This window comes from Akebia trifoliata, chromosome 3, assembly GCF_017979445.1.
Source record: "Akebia trifoliata isolate Shusen 1 chromosome 3, ASM1797944v1, whole genome shotgun sequence".
Lineage (NCBI taxonomy): Eukaryota > Viridiplantae > Streptophyta > Magnoliopsida > Ranunculales > Lardizabalaceae > Akebia > Akebia trifoliata.
The window spans coordinates 55,030,034-55,050,089 of record NC_141377.1 but is presented as its reverse complement, the minus strand read 5'-3'; the positions used below and the strand labels follow the sequence as shown (position 1 = coordinate 55,050,089).

The 20,056-nt window shown below is 33.1% G+C and overlaps 2 protein-coding genes across 16 annotated transcripts in view; both read right to left on the bottom strand.

The window, feature by feature from the left end:
* Positions 1–14,363, bottom strand: part of LOC147408085 (disease resistance RPP13-like protein 4) — a 49,811-nt gene extending 35,448 nt beyond the window's left edge. For 12 of the 14 annotated variants that reach the window (XM_086436957.1, XM_086436948.1, XM_086436947.1 and 9 more), the window contains exons 1-11: positions 13,787–14,363; positions 13,595–13,673; positions 10,667–10,756; positions 10,503–10,568; positions 9,710–9,843; positions 9,524–9,637; positions 7,318–9,312; positions 7,112–7,155; positions 6,514–6,674; positions 6,376–6,416; positions 37–2,749 (exon numbers count right to left, since the gene is read on the bottom strand). In XM_086436957.1, the coding sequence (XP_086293083.1) occupies positions 94–2,745 (2,652 nt within the window). In that variant the 5' untranslated portion in view covers positions 2,746–2,749; positions 6,376–6,416; positions 6,514–6,674; ... (6 more) ...; positions 13,595–13,673; positions 13,787–14,363 and the 3' untranslated portion in view covers positions 37–93. Of the gene's footprint in view, positions 1–36; positions 2,750–6,375; positions 6,417–6,513; positions 6,675–7,111; positions 7,156–7,252; positions 7,273–7,317; positions 9,313–9,523; positions 9,638–9,709; positions 9,844–10,502; positions 10,569–10,666; positions 10,757–13,594; positions 13,674–13,786 lie in introns of those variants that run through there. The other 2 variants (XM_086436950.1, XM_086436946.1) reach the window with 2 other exon arrangements.
* A 716-nt stretch (positions 14,364–15,079) lies between these two features.
* Positions 15,080–18,967, bottom strand: LOC147408084 (protein neprosin-like). 2 transcript variants are annotated; one of them, XM_086436965.1, is made up of 7 exons: positions 18,571–18,768; positions 17,426–17,512; positions 17,121–17,330; positions 16,800–16,970; positions 16,410–16,463; positions 15,741–15,887; positions 15,080–15,561 (listed from the first exon to the last, which is right to left on the bottom strand). In XM_086436965.1, the coding sequence occupies exons 1-7, from the start codon at positions 18,601–18,603 to the stop codon at positions 15,391–15,393; spliced, it is 873 nt and encodes a 290-aa protein (XP_086293091.1). In that variant the 5' UTR covers positions 18,604–18,768; the 3' UTR covers positions 15,080–15,390. The 2 variants fall into 2 exon arrangements, with proteins under 2 accessions (XP_086293091.1, XP_086293090.1); XM_086436964.1 differs by lacking the exon at positions 18,571–18,768 and adding an exon at positions 18,811–18,967 and having other exon boundaries at positions 15,088–15,561.
* Between the last annotated feature and the right edge of the window lie 1,089 nt (positions 18,968–20,056).

The following is a 20,056-nucleotide window of genomic DNA, read 5'->3' as shown; positions in this document are numbered from 1 at the left end:
AGAAGAGAGAGAGAGAGAGAGAGCAAATATGCTAACCTTTTAAAGGAGGGTACTGATGAGTATTATTACATCGAAATGAAGTACGTGCACAGTTCATTCTTTCCTCCAAGTGCCGCTACCATCTTCATCCAAGTCAAAAGAGAATTCTTTGAATTTTGGGCACTTCTCAACTGTTAGGAATCTTAAAAATGGCATTGCCTTTTGCATTCTCGGCCACTCCTCCTCCAATTCGTCTAGCTTGGAAAGGACTAGGACTTCCAATTTCCAGACAATAGTAGTATTATTGTTGTTAGAGTCCTCATCATCTCCAAAGAATTCTGGACTCATATGCTTGAGATATTTACTATCGCCAATGAAAAGACATCGTAAATTGGGAAGAGAGGTTGGATTGAGCCAAATAGGTGTCTTTTCTCCTACTCCTCTAAGATGTAACTCTGAGAGCTGGTTAAGAGTTGAGAGTAGATGATGATCTACTTTTCTTGCCAGTCGTAGTCGTTCCTCCTCCTCCGAATCAACATCATTATTGTTGTTGCTTGGAAATCTTATACCTAACGACTTCAATTGTGTGAGCTCTGACAACACCTTCAATTCCCCTTCTTCTATTCCATCTTCTGCACCTATGTCAATGCCAAGCCTTTTTATCTGAGTCAGATTCTTCAACCCAGAAATGTGAAACCCATCCTTGATTTTTGAATTCACGGTAAAAGAGAATATACACAGTTGTCGAAGGTTTCCAATCTCATAGGGTAGGAATTCTATAGACTCACAACCAAATAAATGCAAGATGCATAATTTCTCCAAGGATGTTATATTTTTTGGCAATCTCTTTAAATTAGGACAATGAATTAGGCTTAAAATTTGAAGGCTTTGAGAGTTTCCAATAAAATCTGGAAGCCTCTCCAATACAGAGTTTTTTATCTGAAGACAAACGAGATGCTGCAGTGATCCTATCCCACTCAACCAATCTACTCTTTTAAGGGTTTTCTGAGATAAATCATTAAAACAAATAACTAAAACCCTCAACCATTTTAATTGGCATAGCTTTGATTCCAGATTTAGAACCAACTCCTCACTCTCTTCTAAATCAATCCATATTATTGTCCGCAATGATTTGAAATTGGTTTGCTCCTCGGATATAAAGAGATTCATATATGTGTTCATCACCATACCTACTCGATGACGTGATTGGATTTGGATAGAGGAAGACTTCCCCCCATCATTTATCCAAATAAAATTTTCTTCCTCTGCGACCCTTCTAATCATTTCTCTTACCATATCATGTATTCTAAACCAAACAGTTTTTGCCCCCAAAAACTCAAAATTTGGAAGTAATAGACATCGGCTGATTAATTCATCAAAATACTCTCTTCCAATATCACATGCAATCCTTCCTTCTTTCCCTACTTGGACGAAGCCCTCACCAATCCACCAAGAAATAATTTCATCAGAAAATATATCATAATCTTCAGGATATACAGCCAAACACAACATACATGATTTCAAATGAGAAGGAAGTTCATCATAACTTAATTGTAGCATAGAAAAGATTGGTTCACCTTTCTTATCCAACTCTTCGCTTAGGTTCTTAGATATCCGCTCCCATTCCTTGGTCGAACTTCCTTTATTTATCATCATTCCTCCCATAACCTTGATTGCCAATGGGAGTCCTCCACATCTATCAACAATCTCCCTACCGATATTCTCCAATTCTGAATTCGTACCCTGACCTCCTTCCACTGAAAATGTTGTTTTCATGAATAATGACCAACTGTCCTTATCAGAAAGAGGTCGTGGATGATGTGTGCGTGTCTCAGTGGCTCCCATTAAGCGAGCCACATTCACATCCCTTGTTGTGACAATGACACAACTGCTACTATGAACCAAAACTGCTTTCAAACTTTCCCACCATAAGCCTTCATCTAGTCTCCATACATCATCCAAGATAACCAAACATTTCTTCTTCTCCAATATGTCCTGTAGTTCGTTCAGTAAATCATATAAATTGATATTCGAGAAGTCTCTGGGCCCGCCAATTTTTTTCAACATACTCTTGATTGACTCTTCAAATTTGAAAGCTTGTGAAACAGTCACCATCAAGGTATGATCGAAGTAATGCTTCACATCATCATCATTGTGTACCTTTTGAGCAAGGGTGGTCTTTCCAATCCCACCCATACCCACTATTCCAATGATGTTCAATGGCGACCCATATGGGTTTACGAGCCACCGTTTAATTTTCTTCACATCTTCCTCCAGGCCTACTATTTCAGCATCTTTCATTAGAATTGGGTAACTCGCTCGTTGATTACTTCCTAACTGCTCTTGGTTCAGGGGGATAAGAGGAGTTGCAAGAAGGTAAGAACTCAACCTACCTCTATGAGTCTCTATTTCTTGATTTAACCCACTAAGCTTCTTTCCCAATCTATAACGGAATTTCCAGAATGAAGGAGAGCAATAACGCTTGAACTTTGAGGCCCTTTTTCTTCTTTCTAAAAACAACTTGCAATCTGATAGAATATCCTCTGTATCATATAGTAACTCTCTCAATTGTCCCACACAAGTCTTAAGAATTTCATTTTGGTCCTTCCTCCTTACTCTCTCTACTTGTTTGATGTAGCTCTGCATCAACTCGAGCTCTTGATTCAGAATCTTAAATTGCTTGTGGAATTCAAGCACATGGCAACTTTCATTTAAGAGACTTTCGACCAATTTTTCTATGAGAATGTTTAGGATTGCATTTGCCATTTTCCTGCACATTTTTTATCAAAATATCACAATCTTTTAAAACTTAAAATTAGGAAAGGACAAAATTAACAACTTAAAAGTTAAATTTAGCGTCATTGGCTATAGTTATTCCAATAGTAGAGAAGAAATCTAAAAGTTAAATTTAGCGTCATTGGCTATCATTTTTTTTCTACTACTTTAGTATAATATGAGTTCTTATCAAATAAAAGAATTATAAGGGTAAAATAGGATAGTATAGTAATTAGAAAAGTACTATTGGAAAAAAAATGTTGAACGGTCCGAAATAAATTGACCTGACCAACCCAAATCAAGCAATTCGGTCAGGACGGTGTAGACACCCCATTTTTGCACTCGCTTGATCAATCAACTCGTCAACCGATCGCAATGATTCCCAATGATGGATGTTATTTCCATTGCTTTATTTTGTTACCAGAAATGTTTCAGAAATCTGGATGAGGTATCTCGAATTGACAAAACCTTAAAAACCACGCTACGCTAGGAAAATACGACCCTAGAAACATAGAAATCATCATTTTGTAGACCAAAAAGAAGCGTCACGATAAAAATCACTAAAAATTGACCAAATTACCAAAATACCCCTAACATCAAAACAACCCTAGAGCCTACGTTACACTTAGGAAAACTCTCTCAAACACATAAAACAACAAATCGAAATCAAATAAATCATTTCGCCAATTTTAACAGAATTTGACAAAATTACGAAAATGCCCCTCATTAAGTTCATGATCATTTCACAAACTAATATTTCCATTGAATTCCTTACGAAAAATCGATTCTAAAACATCCTAGAACATTAAAAACCGACTTGAAACGTGAAAAGTCCTCTCCGGGAGCAAAACGGTAATTTCACAATTTTCATAATTAAAATTTTCGAAATTAATAAATAAAACATTAAATAATTAAAGTGAAACATTAATGAAATTAATTTAAAATTTTGAATTAAAAAAATCGATCAATCGGGCTCTCATGGAAAATTGTTGAGGGTTCGTGAGATATTTCTTTAAGGACCCCTCCAGTTGGGGGTCCAAAGAATTAAAGAAATAATGGAGGAGGGGTCTCTAAAAATTAAAAGTAAATCAAGCAAGACTAAAGTCAATGTATTAAAGTCAATCAAGTGAGACTAAAATCAAAATTAAAGTCAATTAAGCAAGACTGAAGTCAAAATATTGAAAGTCAATCAATTATGACTAAAATCAAAATATTAAAAATCAATCAAATAAGACCAAAAGTCAAAATCATAATAGAGTTCTAATTAAATAATAACTCTATCTAATAGAGTTCTAACTAAAAAATAATTATACCTAAAACAATTCTAATTAAAACACAATTCTACCTAAAACAAGTCTAACTAAAACACAACTCTAATTAAAAGAACTCTAATTAAATACTAACTCTATCAAAATCAACCCTTAAAAAAATCTATAAATAGAGGTGCTCACACCCTATTTTCGTATCAAATCAAAAATCCTAAGAGAAGTAGGTCAAAAAAACCTCCCTAGCCTCCCATAAACCCTAGTTTTGAAGTCCCAATTCCTTACCTAACACCCATACTTCAATTTTAGCCTTAAAAACACCTAGAAACCCTTCAAAAACACCCCAAAATCGATAACAAAATTCGAAGAATCCAGATCTAAGGAAGAGATACTTTGCCTCGGAGATCCGAAATCAGATCCGGAGACAGAACGAAGTAAGGATAACGATACAAGGAGCAGTTTTATTGAATCTGAGGGAATAGAACCGTTGCGTTCAAAGGTAAAGTTTATTTTATTTTATTTTTTTTTTCCTTTCTTTTTTTATCTAGGTTTTTGTTAGCAATGTAGACTTATTTGAGTTAATAGAGATCGGCATTGGCCGGGCGAGGTTGGTGCCTAACACCTTCCAACCCCGTAATGTGATCCCCGGATTCAGTTTTTCTTCGTAGATTAGTTTATTTGTCTTTTAGAGTCAAAATTTGATTCCTAGACCGTAATAACTAGGTTGCGACTCCCAAACCTCAAGGGTCAAAAGCGGATCCGCGCACCCCGCGGATCGAGGGCGCTTTTAGACGGATCTGAATTTAGTGAAAGCACAATGATTTTAATATAGTATTCGCTAACCAGATTGAAATCAAATTTGGATCAGGATAAAAAAAAATTGAATAGAATATGGATATACTCAAATCTAGTTCGAATTCGACTTGTTTTAAGCCCTACAAAAGTTACTTTTAACTGAGTGGAGTGGAAAGATGGTACAATATTTGAAAATATTTATAATGCTATCAATCATCGATGAATATTGTCATTAATAAGATTAGTGCCACAAGTATGATATGTTGCACCACAATATTACAAGATTTTGCGGTAAAAAAATACTTGTTTCTCTTGTGCAAAAACAAAGTCAAATTTGGATTAGAAAATGGGGAAGATTGTAATGGAAAAGGATTTGAGGAGGCCATTTGAAACTGTTTTCTCTCTCCCCAAATATATGACCATTTCACCAACCTTTGGGGTGATTCAAACTCAAGACCTCCACTTCTTGCAGCGCGCACTGTGATCATTTCACCAATCCTTTGAGGTTAGAGACCATTGGAATTGCACTCATTCAAGTGTCAATGCATTTTTCTAGAATCTATTTTCTTTAAGTCACTAATATAAAATCACAATTGCACCATCAATTGTTTTGTTTCGGTGTTTTAGTAAGTATTTTGGAAAAATATCCCTGATGTAGGATTCTCTTTCATTCAGGTCAAGATCCCTCGACTCCTAAGTATGACTCATGAAAAAAAAAAAATACATGATCCTAACCCTTTAAATGCAAAATCAAATGGTTGAGATTTGTCATCAGGATAAGTATCTCCAAGATTTGTGTAATCAAGATACTCATAAATCTCAACCATTTGGTTTTTGTGTTGAAAGGGTTGGGATCATGAGGTTTTTTTCAGGAGTCATTCGTAGAGTCAACATACTCCAACCTCATTCTAAATACTCTTAACTTTAAAGCAGCGAGACTTGAGAGTCCAATTAGTCAATTTTTTTCTTTCTTAATGCTGCTCACTAGCTTCCTCCTTGAGTTTGACGATTTAAGTGTTGACCTTTGCGTTGGATAAAATTATGGTTGATCTCAACCTATTTTGATTCAATCATCAAGATTGACCATTTTTACAAGAATTGATCTAGATGATTGAAATCATCAAATACAAAATTACAAAACAATTGATACGACCTGTTTTGATCCATTCAGGATCCACCTTTTTTATGATATTTATTGTAGTTAAGGTTAATTTTATAAATTAAAAAAAAAAAAAAAAAAAAAATGCCCATCTCTAGGGGATTTTTGCCAATTTGTTCAGACTCAAAAGTACTTTTAAAGGCTTTGGGAACATTTGGTAAAAGATATTTATTGTAGAAATTTTGTAATATAAATTGAAATCTAAATCATTAGGGTGTATTTTAGCCAATGAATGAATCATTTATTTGTGAGTTGAGATTAGAAAAAAGTCCATTTTTAATACCGTGGAGTCAGATTTACCGATTACGGGACCAACTTCCAAAATTTTATTTCAAGAATATGAGATGATGGGATAAAAATGAAATAAATACATAACAGCCTGGAAAAAAAAAAAAGACTTACAAGGTGCAAATAGTAAATAGCTTCCTTCTTTTGAATTTGGCCTATAAAGATACCTTAAGATAATTAGTTCGACTGAAATTAAAACAATTATTGCATGATATAATAACAGAGAAAAATCAAAAGAAGTAAAAAACTTACAATTTATTAAGGAAGAAGAGAGGGAAGGAAAGCTGTGGATCAATGGTCAGGAGCTAAAGAATACTTGTTTCCCTTGTGCATTTGTGGAATTTGATAATTTGAAGGGAGCATATCAAGCAAGAAAAGATTCACCAAGTAGAGGGGGTATTTGGAAAGAAAACCTGAAATCATCATGGGGGTATTTTAGTTAATAAATCAAAAACCTTGTGGACAATTTTATCTAAAAATATGTTATTTTATCTAAAAATATGTAATTTTATCAAGGATTTAGTAATTTTTTCAATTTTTAATACATCTCAAGATGTATATGGTGTGACATTTTTAATAGAAAAACCACTAGGGTTGAGGCACTCCATCATTCTGATGGTTGAAATGTTAAGGATTTCTGTGAAATCTGCGTTTTTCCTCTTATCTCAACCATCTATTACATGGAGATTCTCGTCAGTAGTGCCTCGTGGGTTGAGGTTAGAAAAGTCCATTTAAATTCTGTGAAATCAGATTTACAAATAAAATATTTATTTCAAGAATATAGGATTTGATGGGAATAAACAAAATACATAAAAACTTCAAAAAAAATAAAAGAGAAAAAAGGACTTACAAGTTGCAAATGATAAATAACTTCCCTTTAGATAATTAGGGTTCCTGAAATTAAAATATCCAATAAACAATAACTCATGACGTAATAACAGAAAACAAAAATCAGATCAAAAGACATAAAATAAAGAGTCGTGCTGCGCACATCATTTGTGTCACCTTTGTGTCACCCAGCATTTTCCTAATAAAATAAAAGCACAAAGAACTTACAGTTTATTGTGTGCGGGTGAGAGAGAGAGAGAGAGAGCAATAGATTAATGAAAAGGCAGCAAAACTTTTGATATAGAAATGCATAGAAAACTGGGGAGCAGGTCGTATTAGGTTGATTCAGCTATTGTCCGGTCAAAATACTGGGGCATCTCATTAAAGTTAAAAGAACGAAAATAATAAAATACCCTTGAAATTGGGACTTTTGAGTGAGTTTCCGGAATATTTAAATTTAAAATGAAAAAACCTAGGTTTCCTAAAAACTTCTATGGGCATCCCAACTTTTACTTAGAGTCGTGATAATCAAATGCCCCCGATGACATACGCCACAATTTCTTAAATTATTTTAATTGAAGATTAAAACACACCATTCAAATGTTGCAAAAGTTGGTTCAAGTTATTATGTCTACGTTACAAATCATTATAATTCATTCAAACAACTTAAACAATTGTTTACCATTAGTATTAGGCTAATTTGGGATAAGTTCTTAAAATTATCAAAACGCCCTTCAAAACATAAACACACAAAAAGAAATGTTAAACCTTGAATTAATCGAACTTTAAATCAATTAAACTTCAAAGGGTTAAAAATATTAACAAACTCTTAAACCAATTAAATTTTTTAACAAATTTTAAAACTAATTAAAAATCCTAAAACTAAACATTTAAAAGCTTGTAAGAATCTTAAATATTTTTACATTTATTTTTTTTTTTTTTTAATGCTAAGAAAGCTAAAGATTTGACAAAATTAAAATACAAGGGAGTCCAATCCGGTTTGTTAAAATCAAGGGTGTCATCCTCGACATGGAGATTGTCTCTCTGAGCTTTTGCAATTAAAAGACCTGAAAAAAGGACTCTTAACAAATTAAATTAAATTCTCTCTTAGGAAACTGATTCAATGGTTCATAGCATTATCAAGAAAACTAATTCACTTGAATGAGAGTGAAATAAATTAAATTAAATTAAAAAATTAAAAAACCAAAGTTTTTGTTCTAATCATCTTTGAGAGTGGAACAAAACAAATAAAATAGGAAACTCTCTTACACAAAAATATTTTGGACTTTAAAGATAAAGTTTTAAAATGAATTTATTCCACAAGTTTCTGCGGTTTGGCTTTGGCCAACAATCCCTTAGATGTCATATGTATATTTCAGTAACTTAAAGACTATTTCTGAAGTATTCAATTACTTTTGAAAGACTTAAATGCCCTACAACAACTTATTCATTCCAAGAAAAAGAAAAAGTAATAGGTCAATGCCGTAGTGATTTTCTCATCCTCAAAAATAAGAGAGAAAGACCACTGTCTTCTGTGTGTCTATGTTTGTTAATAAGAGAGTTAACATATTACTATTTCCATTGCGTCTTTAAAGTGATAACATGCACCCCTTACCTATGATGTCTCCAACTCTAAGACCAACATAAATGAATGAAAGGGCATTGTCCTAGAAAATTTGTCATCTTCAAAGCTGTTGACCAAAAACCTTTGCCTTTTCTCCCAACAATCCTTCATAGTCAAACTTCAATCCATGGTGTTCAACCTAGCCTTAACAACTTGTTGAAAACCCTTCATTGTTCTATCCACAATCAGCCCTCGTCTTCTTCTTTCCCAAAATTCCTATCACGCTATTGAGGTTTGTAAGTTGGAAGTAGCTAGAATGATTTCTAACACTGCTAGAGTGACTACGCAGGACACTACATTTGACAATGAGCTGATGTCATGGTATGCTTTTTCACTTGTACCTCGAGTGTTGAACAGTCGTAGGAAGTCATTTTAGCATTTTTCTACATTTTAAGGTTGATTGGGTGAAAGATTTTACCCAAGTGATTGAAAATAGATGGGGGTTTGGGAAAGTCCATCTACTTGCTCTTTGAGTTTGGTTGCTTGCTTTTGAAGAGCTCATAACTCTTTGTTGGTTTGCTACAGCTGGAGCAACCATAATTTGTATACAATCGCAATTCTTTCAAACGAATAACTCCCACTTCAGTATTGACATCAACCTGTAAAAGCCGCCATAAATCAGCCAAGATTATTTTGGAAACAATATTAGCCATATTCAGGCAAATCATAGCAACATTAGTGCAAGTTTATACAAGCAGTAATATTATAAAAGTTGGCATTTCTGATCCTGCCATTTATACTTCTAATTTTGTTGAGTAAAAGACAAAACCACAGTGCATGAGAATTAATTGAGGAAAGAGCTCGACTTACCATCGTTGTTGAAATTCAAGAACTCGATACCCTTCAGAGTGGATTCATAGTTCTTATTGTTAGTAATGTTCCTACCAGAGGATGAGCGCTTAGGTGACCACAATCACACCTTCACTGCTGTATAATGCGAGATAAGTCGAGATATAACAAACAAAGATGACAGATCGGTTGCAATGTAGGACTTACAAAAGTTATCATTTGATGAGAATACTTCTAATCAGTGATCCCTCGGCACCAGACAATCTTAGAGGTAGGCAATGCACAGAATATATCCCAAGTTTGATGTCATCCAGTTTCAAGCCTTCCACAATAATGATTTCCTGCGCATATCAGCAGCATTGTCATTGGCAGTGTTTAAAATATAAAACTAACAAAAGAAAACCCATTATCCTCTCTAACAGTCCAATAAGATGAAAACACATGCAAGTATCATATCATAGACAAGAAAAGCATCACATTTTCATAATTTTTCCCTAAATGGCTAAGTTATTTGCCTTCCATTAAACCCCTAAAGCCCATTCGACCAACCGAAAGCCTACAGTCGACTTTTGAACACCACCAATTAAATCTTTTTTTCCACAATTTAAATGTACAAATAGCCCAAAAGCATTCTGCTAACGCTAAACATTGACTTAGAGTTAAATCCACACCCATTCAAACCAAATTCTAATAAATTAAGGGTACAATAAGGAAATTCCTATTACTCCTTCAACCCTATTGTCCAGTAACATATCTTGATAGCTTTTCTATACATAATTTAGTTCAAATTTCCATTATCAGAATTTCACTACAGTAACTATGCCTATGTTTATATGGATGAGTTAAATAGAAATCCAACCACACCAACTGATTTGTTATTTATAAAACATAACAAAACTTTTGTTCAAGTTAAATTAAAAAATGCACTCAAATCGACCAATTCCTTAATCATTTCTAAAATTTGGGTATACTGTTCAAAAAAAATCAGTTGAATTAGTACCTTTAGAGGAGCAGGACGAAAGATTGTATACCCAAGACCTGACCTTCTTAATGAATCCTCACCAGCCTGGAAAAGCTAAACTTAGATTGCTAGGAAACTCAATGTGAATTTGATCATAAATTGTTGACACAGTCCAGAAAAACAATCTTAAAGAAAGGCCTAACCTTCTTGGCTTTAAGAATTTGTTCCCTTCTGCTGGGTTCAATTCCTAATCCTGTACAAGAAACTAATATAAAATCTGTTTCTTGGCCTGTCTGTAGACAAACAAAATCTCAATCAGATCAGGTCAACGATAAAAATTCAGAAACGTAATTATAAAAGTGATTTAAGAAAATATAGAAAAGCATTTCAGAATATTATAATAAGTAATGAGCATGAAAGAACCCAAAGTTACATGAAGTAAAACGCCAATAATGAGAAGGTAACAGTGGAGTCTAGAAATTTGCAAGTGGTCTACAAACTACTGTCAGCAAGGACTCACTAGAAAAATCCTAGCTATTTGAAAATTATTGATTCATAACCATAAAATCTCCAAAGTTTCCTTAGCAAGCTCTTCTGTAGCCTCTGAATCACAATTATGTCTCTCATTAGTGAACACAACTAGTAAACCAAGTTTGAGGTTACTTGGGCCAACTGCATGAAAATCAGTACTGCAAAGATTTATCCTAAATCATTCTTGTTGCCTTTTAATTTCACCCAAATAGAAGAAGATTTATAACAATCTGATAGTCAACAAAGAGTTATCCCACTAATTGTCTTTTCACTAGATGCAACTGTTGTTGTCGATGCTCTACATCACTAATGGTCTCTTCAACAACGACATCTTTGTCTACATCTAATGTTATAGAGCCATTATGACATATATCTCTTCATCCCCTATGCATAAGCGAGAAAATATATTTTTCTACCCTTGAGTTTCGCATAATGTGAGTAGATGGTTATCATTAAGTTGTTGTTTCAGTTCATAGGAAGAAAAAATTGTACACATTCCATTTTTAGACCTATAACGTTGCTACCAAGAGAACAAATAACCCATGCAATGCCACAGGTAAGTTCTTTCTTGGAAGTAGGAATGCCTAAGCAACTGTGCCAATCCCATATTTGACACCCTTGCATTACTACAAAGAATTCCAAATTACTACTTACTTAAAATAGGATATAAAAAAACGGGACAATGACCACAAAGACCTATTTTTTAAAAATATGTACCAAAAAGTCCCTTCTAAAAAAATATGGACTCTTTAATACCTAATTTATCAAATATTTGTGTAAAAAGGATTTTTGAAGTGAAAATATCATGATTACCCTTTCAATGATTTTTGACGTTTAAAAAACGTGTTTATTTGAGAATATTCTAGCTACTCGTTTTATACTTAATGACATGCCCCTTAACTATGGTCATCTCTTGTAGATCAATTAAAAAAAAACTTGTTTCTTTTACCAAAACTGGTAATCTTTAAATCACATAGATGATGATGACTACACCAATGATGATGATGGAGATGAGTATGATCATCATCAAACTGATTTGGTCTACTATATTAAATTTATTAAAATATTTAAATAATTAAAACATAATTTTAAAACTCAACTTGAATGTTAATCAAATTGATTCAACTCAAAAATTAGCAAGTCAACACAAATGACTCAAATAAAATTATATTGAATTTAGTTTTTAATAAATAAAATATTTATTTTTATTTTTCACAAAAGTATTAATAACTAAATAAATTGGTCAAATTTTTTATTTGACTCGCTATATCTTTAGATCAAACACTTTGTAAACTCGTTAAAAGGGTATTTCAGGAATTGTCCTTAAAAGTCTTCAAAAGATCCTTGATAGACTAACATTTTATTAAATGGGACTTAAATGGTCCATATTGGTACATATTCTCAATAAAGAGTCCTTCAGAGTCATTTTCCCTAAAAAGCTACCAATATAATTTTGGTTCTTCAACCCAAGGGCCAAGATACAGATCCAAACCAGCGAACATTAACATTCAGTAAACAAAAATAAAGGGTTCAGTAAAAAAATATCTTACTTTATATGATGATTCACATTTGAAGCAGAACTATGGTCCTGGTCATTTGAAAACTGTGATTTCTTGGAAAGGGACATATGAACTAAGCTATCAAAATTTCCTAATGAATAATCTAACCAAGTGAACAGGAAATCAAAACATTATTGTGGCACCCAAGAGTTCTAAATGCTTCCTTTTGTTTCATGTTCCTTTCTAAAACTATAAGTAAATAAGGTAACATCACATACAAAACAGCAAAAAACTTCAGCTTAAGTCCAATCAATTATCACAAATCAATTGAAAAACCTTCCAAAAAGAAAAACAAGACCTAACAGGTACGCAAACACATGCAAATGATGGGCCTCAAAGAAAGGCAGATTTACCAAAACATGCACAACTTTTCGTTTATTTACCAAAACGGTACACTATTCAAAATATTTCCGAAAACGGTAATTTTACCGTTTTCGGAATTAATTTTTTTTACCAAAACGGTAAAAACAGTAAAAATGTATTTTTTTTTACCGAAAATACCCTTTTTTTATTTTTTGACTTAAATTACAAAAATAAAATTGATTTTGATAAAAAAAAAATTGTAAATACATATGATTGTTGGATTACCAAAAGAGAGTGAATCTTTTAAGTTGGATTTTCATTTTTTTAAGGTTAAAATTATAAATACATATGTAAAACAAAAAAAGGGTACTTTCGGTATAAAAAAATACATTTTATTGTTTTTACCGTTTTGGTAAAAAAAATTAATTCCGAAAACGGTAAAATTACCGTTTTCGGAAATATTTTGAATAGTGTACCGTTTTGGTAAATAATTTCAAAAACTCTACCGTTTTGGTAAATTATTCCTCAAAGAAATCTCTAAAATGCAAGAAAACTGAACTACAGTACAAAAGCAGGTGATTGGTCATAGAGTTCTTATGAAACCACATTTTTTGGACCAATAAATCAGTTGATCACCAGTGATTTTTTAATTAAGTGTACATCATTTATTAGAAATGTTTTAATTTTCAGAAATAAACCACAGAAAAAGCGGCAGAATGCTTGAAATTAGGATCATACATCGAAAATAGATAGGAATCCTTCCGAGAGCTTGAATTTCGTAAAAAATAAGTGAATTCTGCTCAGATTCGACTTTTCCCTGCCAATGATCGAGCAAGAACAGCAAATGGAACTCGAAATTCAATCAAAAATATTGAAACTTTTGAAAAACAAAAACTCTATAAAAGATATTTCACAAATAGAGAACTGTACCTTGAAGATTGTTAGAAATCCTCAAACAAAACATAAAATCTCAAAGCGAAACCAATCCGAGAAAAGCTCTGCAACGAAACCCTAGAAAAAGTTCCCTCTGCACTCATGTACTTTGACTGATCGAGATGGGAATGGAGTTTCGTAGGGTTTGAGGATTGAGAAATCGAAGATGGAGCTTTGTTAGGGCTTGAGAAACAAAGATCACATGTGAGAACTCGAAGAACACTTGATGGAAATCGAAGATGGGGCTTCGTTAGGGTTTGAGAAACAAAAATCAAATGAGACTAATCGAAGAACACTTGATGGAAATCAAAGATGGGGCTTCGTTAGGTCTAAGAAACAAAGATCAAAGGTGATAAATCGATGAAAACCTGATGGAAATCGAAGATGGAGCTTTGTTTAGGGTCTGAGAAAGAAAGATAAAATCGAAGAACTCAAGGTTTCTCTCGAGCAGTCGAGCTTACTCATCAAAATTCGATTTTGGAAACGGTCTTCAACAAAGAGAACGTTTAAAACCGTTTTAAATTAGAAAGGGCAGTAGGCCGTTTTAAAGTTTTGTTACTTATTCGTCACTTTCTTCTAGTGGGTTAACTTGTAAATTATAATTCAAAATGTTATTTTCAAAGATTAAATGGTAAAAAATAAAAATAAAAACATTTTTATAATTTTGAAAATTAGTAATGCGTGATTATAACTTTCTTGATTTTTTATCTAAATGACTCTTGAAATATAAAGGTGGGGGTAATGACAACTAAAATTTGTGTATCCTTCAACTCTTTGTTCTTTCATTATAATAGTAAAATAATTTTACAAAATAAAATTATATTTCCTAATTGACAAAGACTCAACATAAATAGAATAGTTGGATTCTGAGTATAAAAAAATTGATGTTTTTAACATTTTGAAATTTAAAAGTTTATTATTTTGCAATATATTTTCAAGAGAAAATGTTAGTTATGAAGACCAATTATAACTCAATTGATGAGGTGATTGGCATCATGATTTTAAAACTCGTCCGAAATCGAGACGTATCGTTCGAGTCATCTCGATATTAGGCATGAACGAGACGGACAAACAAGTCAATTTTTCGAACGAGATCTATTATCTCATGTTCATTTTTTATTTATTTTTGAACTAAACGTCTGAAATGTATCGAAAAACTTGTCCAAGACGACTTGATACACGAAACCAAGTTTTAAAACCATAATTAGATTGTATCAAGTAAAACAAGATGAGTGCAATCATAGTCTTTCAAATATACTCTACTCTAATAATAATGGAAAAAAACAAGTATGAAAAAATAAGAGACAAGTGACCAAATTTTGCTTAAGTGAGTTCGAGAATGAAATTAGATTCGATCATAATTATGAAAGAAATACTTATTTTTGCTTCCAAACATAAGTTTATTTCTCTTTAAATATTACTACTCTTATACACCACAAGCCCCTCCAGGCCCACCAAACAAGAATGTATGTCCTCCCCATAGATCCTTTTGAAACCCATAGTACTCCAAGTTATAGCATATAGTGGTATCAACATATTTGCCCATGCGACCCTCTTCAGGATTTACAAGGTAATTAGATGTATTAACAACTTTTAATTGTCTAAAAGTGTCCATTCCCCATGGGTGGACTATCTTTATCTAAAGGACCAAGTACCTCTCCTCCCCAAGAAACAATAGAAGCACCTCTCACTAAATGTGGGACTAATTCTTTCGGCCAATAACCCACATTTACATCATCAATTAACAACCACCAATGGCCCGTAGGAGGATCCTACAATTATAAAACAGAACATTACGTAAATTAATGAGACAGGCTTCATTTTATCGTCAATAATTAGGAACAATTCTAATCTGAGATTAAATGTCAAGAGTGAGTTAAATGGCGAAATACAAATCATATTGTTGATTCACTTATTATTTCGCATAAGGTGTAGATGATGATTTAATTACCTGAAATATCATCATTTTGGTGTCATATTGAGGTCCATCATATGTGGAGACAGGATCCACAACTTCTCCTATAATATGTTTACTATCAACTTCTATAAAACCATTGCAAAATAAGTTGAAACAACCTGTCTTAAGACCACCATCTACCTGTTAATATGAAAAACAAATAATACGTTTACCTCTTAGTCAGATACAATATGTAATAAACTCTAACCATCAAATTAGGAAATGAAGGTCTTGAGTTCGAATACCCCTCAGGGATTTATCCCAGGAATTATATGGTGCATGCGGGAGTGAGATTTATTTTGTCTCGAATTGGTAAGAGGGCTGGATACCTCCAACTGTCCCTATTAATCATTACTATGATCCAGAAGGCCAACGTAATAGGATCAGAATCCTATGATGTAATAGCATATTTTGAACACTCTAATTTCTTCAAAGTAATAGCATCGAAGGCATGCTCCGGCCAATTAAGACCAGGAGAAAAATGTAATTATTTTATTTAAAAAATGTTAGTCAACTTCACATAACCATAGATATTTTCCTTGTGTATTCCAAGGAAAAAATATATGGTTTAGTGCACATGCCACATCAATTGAGTGAATTTTGAGTGTTTTTTTTTTTAGTTAGCTTATCACGAATGTAAAAAAATTAAAATCTTGATCTCACCGTCCAAAATATAAATATATGAGTTTTATTGTCACCCAGTACTCCTGGTGCCACCTGCATGTTAGATGTCGTAAAGGATAGGTTATATTTGGACAAGTCAAGCAAAAATATATTAAATTTATACATATTTAAGTTATAGTTTTATATTCTACAATAACAAAATATATTTACTGTCGTTAAACCACTACAATGTCATCATCCTGAAATTTAACATTGATCACTCTTTACCAAAACAATGGTGTAATGTGAAATTAACTTTGTTTTCTTTATTTAAATCAATTTCATAAATTGTGAATCCCATTTAAAAAATTTTGTGAAAAATTCAACATTTTACATAGAAGAATATAAAGTTAGTAAAGATGAAACAAATAAATAAATATGATGACCTACCATCCATCCAGCCCACAAAGCATTGCGTTCATTGGGTGGACCATTCATAAGAGCCATATTAGCTATAGTAACTTGATCTGCTTCCTGTATTGTTGGATTGTACGTATTGATGATGGCTCCGATACCACTATATATTTTATTTGGATCGTCAAATGATCTAAGACGAGCAGACTGAGAAAAAAAAAATTAATGTTAGTTACTAAAATTTACATGATATGAAATTTCAATGTGAAAGGTGAGGTGAGGTTCCCAATAATATTAATTATCTGGTTGTGATCTAAAACATAAGAATGAGCATTGATTTTGACTATGATGGCTTACATGACGACCAGGGGAATCAGGTGTATGTGGATGAATACTAGCAGCAAAAGAATTTGAGAAAGATTTAGATCTGATTAGAAATTCCTTTCGAGTCCTTAGAATTGGGATTGTTTGTTGTGGACAAACTATACTTCTTAGCGTAGACCTTGAAAGGTTATCAACTGATGAAGTTTCATCAATTAACCCTTTTGGACGAGAAGTAGGCCGCATCTGTATAGAAAACTCAAACAAAAGAAACTAAGGTAAATAAATAGTTTTTTGAGCGAATGAGAAGTAATAATAAGGGACTGAGGGAAATTAGAGACCTGAATTTTATGATTTTTTAGCAAAGGATGATCAAATGCAGGTTGTTTGTAGATGTCAATACAGTCGATTATATCCCCTTCTTTAGTCTGGGAAAAATATTAAACAAACAAATAAATGATCAAACAATATGCATTGGCCTTTATTAATACTAATACAACAAATAACCCCAGAGGGAATGGCTCAATGGCAATTTCGAATCCAATAAGCGGGGAGAGTGTAGGTTGTGTGTTCGATACCCAGTATGAGTAATATTTCCTTTGGACCATCCGCGAAGGCTTTCCCTCACTTACCTAGTGCGTGTGATGTGCGAGCGTTCCCTCTAGTCGGACGTAAGTCCGGACACCCCCATTATCAAAAAAAAAAAAAATAGTAATACAGTAAATGATATTGAGCTCTCTCATACATACTGGCTTAGGTAAGATTAAGCAACAAATTAATGACAAACGACTTTGAAGGCCATTTCACATTATGATGTATGACTTTTTTTCGCCTAGGCAAACAAGGTGGTTAGTTGTCAATGTTAAAGTGGTTTCAATGGGAATTGAACCTAGGTCATGGGATCAAGTGTTGACATATCTTTACCAACTTAGCTGAGTTGGCACCTTCAAGATGACGTATGACCATATTTGGTTTATTGACACACAAAATTTCATTTTCTCTTGAGACAATCTTCGTAGAGCATTTTGAGCCCATTTGGCACAAGTAGTTTTACTATTGACACAACTAAGTGAAACTTTTATACCTGATGGTTAGGCAAGCGGATTGTAGGCAACATAATCTCCCAAATTCGAGTATTCATAAAATAATATAAAAAATGACTTCTATATAAAACATGCAACCCCAACCATTTAAACGTAAAACCCAACGATCAGGATAAAATATGTTTTTCAAGGATACGTCATGTATCCCTTTGATAAATTTCGATCATTGGATTTGGATTTTTAGAACAGTTGGGATTGGGTGTTTTAATGAGTCATTTTCTTGATTTCACCTATCCCAAGCCATATTAAATTTAACTACATCAAAACCAATTTGGACTAAACCTAATTGTCGATATATAAAAATAGATAAAACTGAAAAAAAAAAATGGTAGATTAAATAGAGCTAGTCACGACCCATAAACATCCCTAATTGTTGTCCTTACCCGCAGACCTTTAGATCTTGTTCGTGATCTCATTGCAGACAATCACCATTACCATCAGCATTCTGAAGTGTGGACTCTAGGATTCATCACATTTACCTCAACATAATGGAAAATACTTAGAAAGTCTAGCATAGAGGTATCAAAGATAATGCTAGAAAACATTAATTTGTAGGGGAACATTGTCTTTATAATAGAAAAATAAAACAACGACCCGAAAAGGTGAAAGTCACTCTAAGTTACCTGTATAGTCTCGATGGGAGGCTTATTAAGACTCTTGAGTTGTCTCTCCAACTCTATATCTTCTTCTTTTGATATGCTCCTCCCTCCTACTCCATAGTGGCTTATACTCAAGGATGATGCTACCAACAACAGCGTGAATGGAACCCACAAAGCCATGGACACTGAATTTAAGTTGAAACATTGATCCATTTCATGATCCTTATTTATATGAAGTACAATAAATGATATTGAGCTATCTAATAAATATTGTTTTGTTTTATTAGAAAATATGTTATGGTATATTCCCAAATGTTATCTAGCAAAACAGAAAATATTCCCAAGTGTTATACAACTTTTCCAAAGGTTCTATGAAGTCGGTGCCCAACACATGGATGAGATGGAAAGAGGAATATACGTTCCTAGGGATCATTACATGAACTTTTCAAAGACTGACCCCAAATTACAACTTTTTAAATCTAAAGTTTGGCATTTCCATAATGTCTCGAACTAATTTTCTTTGAATATTTTTAGAAAAAACGATCCAAAAATAATAAAGAAAGAAAAATAATCAAGATGCAAAAACATACAAAAAAATATATAGAGAGATTTTACGTGGTTTCCTTAAGATTGGGGTGTGTCTATGGATACTATCGATTCCACTATGAAGAGAAAAATCTTAGTTACAAATTACACCCTTCCACTAAAAGGAGAAAGATATGAAAACCTAACTAGAATTTTACATAATACCAATGAAACTATACAAAGCTTAGTGTTAAATGATGAACAGTAGTCCCTTTTTACCAATACCATCAAGATCTACAAACCATAACATGAACCAACATACATACATCACTATGGAATTCTAAGACATACATCACTGAATCTCTATTTACTAAGAATCATGATAATCTGACTACTCTTCGTGGCACACTCAATTGACTCTCTTGACGTGGCAAGTTCGGGAACCGTAGATCTGTACTCCTCGGGATACAAAACTGCACTTCCCCATAAAAAGTGTATCCCAAGGCATATAGATCTACGGTTCCAAACTTGTCATGTCAAGAGAGTCCATTGAGTGCGGCACATGGGGAAGTCAGATTATCACGACCTGTTTACTAAACACTTACTGACAAAGGAAGCTCATGCTTTAGTACTTTTGTTGTATTTTTCCTCATACGTGATTAACCTCCCAACTGTAACTCTTTAATCTCTTCAATATTGATGTAGAGAGCATTATAGGCAATAGAAAGATCAAAGGATCCAACAG

What these genes read in the sequence shown, in the direction of transcription:
- LOC147408084 (XM_086436964.1), bottom strand. Translation starts at nt 18,966, where the DNA reads ATGGCTTTGTGGGTTCCATTCACGCTGTTGTTGGTAGCATCATCCTTG. An exon ending in CTGATTCCCCTGGTCGTCAT is followed by an intron (nt 16,971 to 17,120) that starts GTAAGCCATCAT and finishes TTTTTTTCTCAG; the next exon opens with TCTGCTCGTCTTAGATCATT. An exon ending in ATATATTTATATTTTGGACG is followed by an intron (nt 15,888 to 16,409) that starts GTGAGATCAAGA and finishes TCATATTAACAG; the next exon opens with GTAGATGGTGGTCTTAAGAC.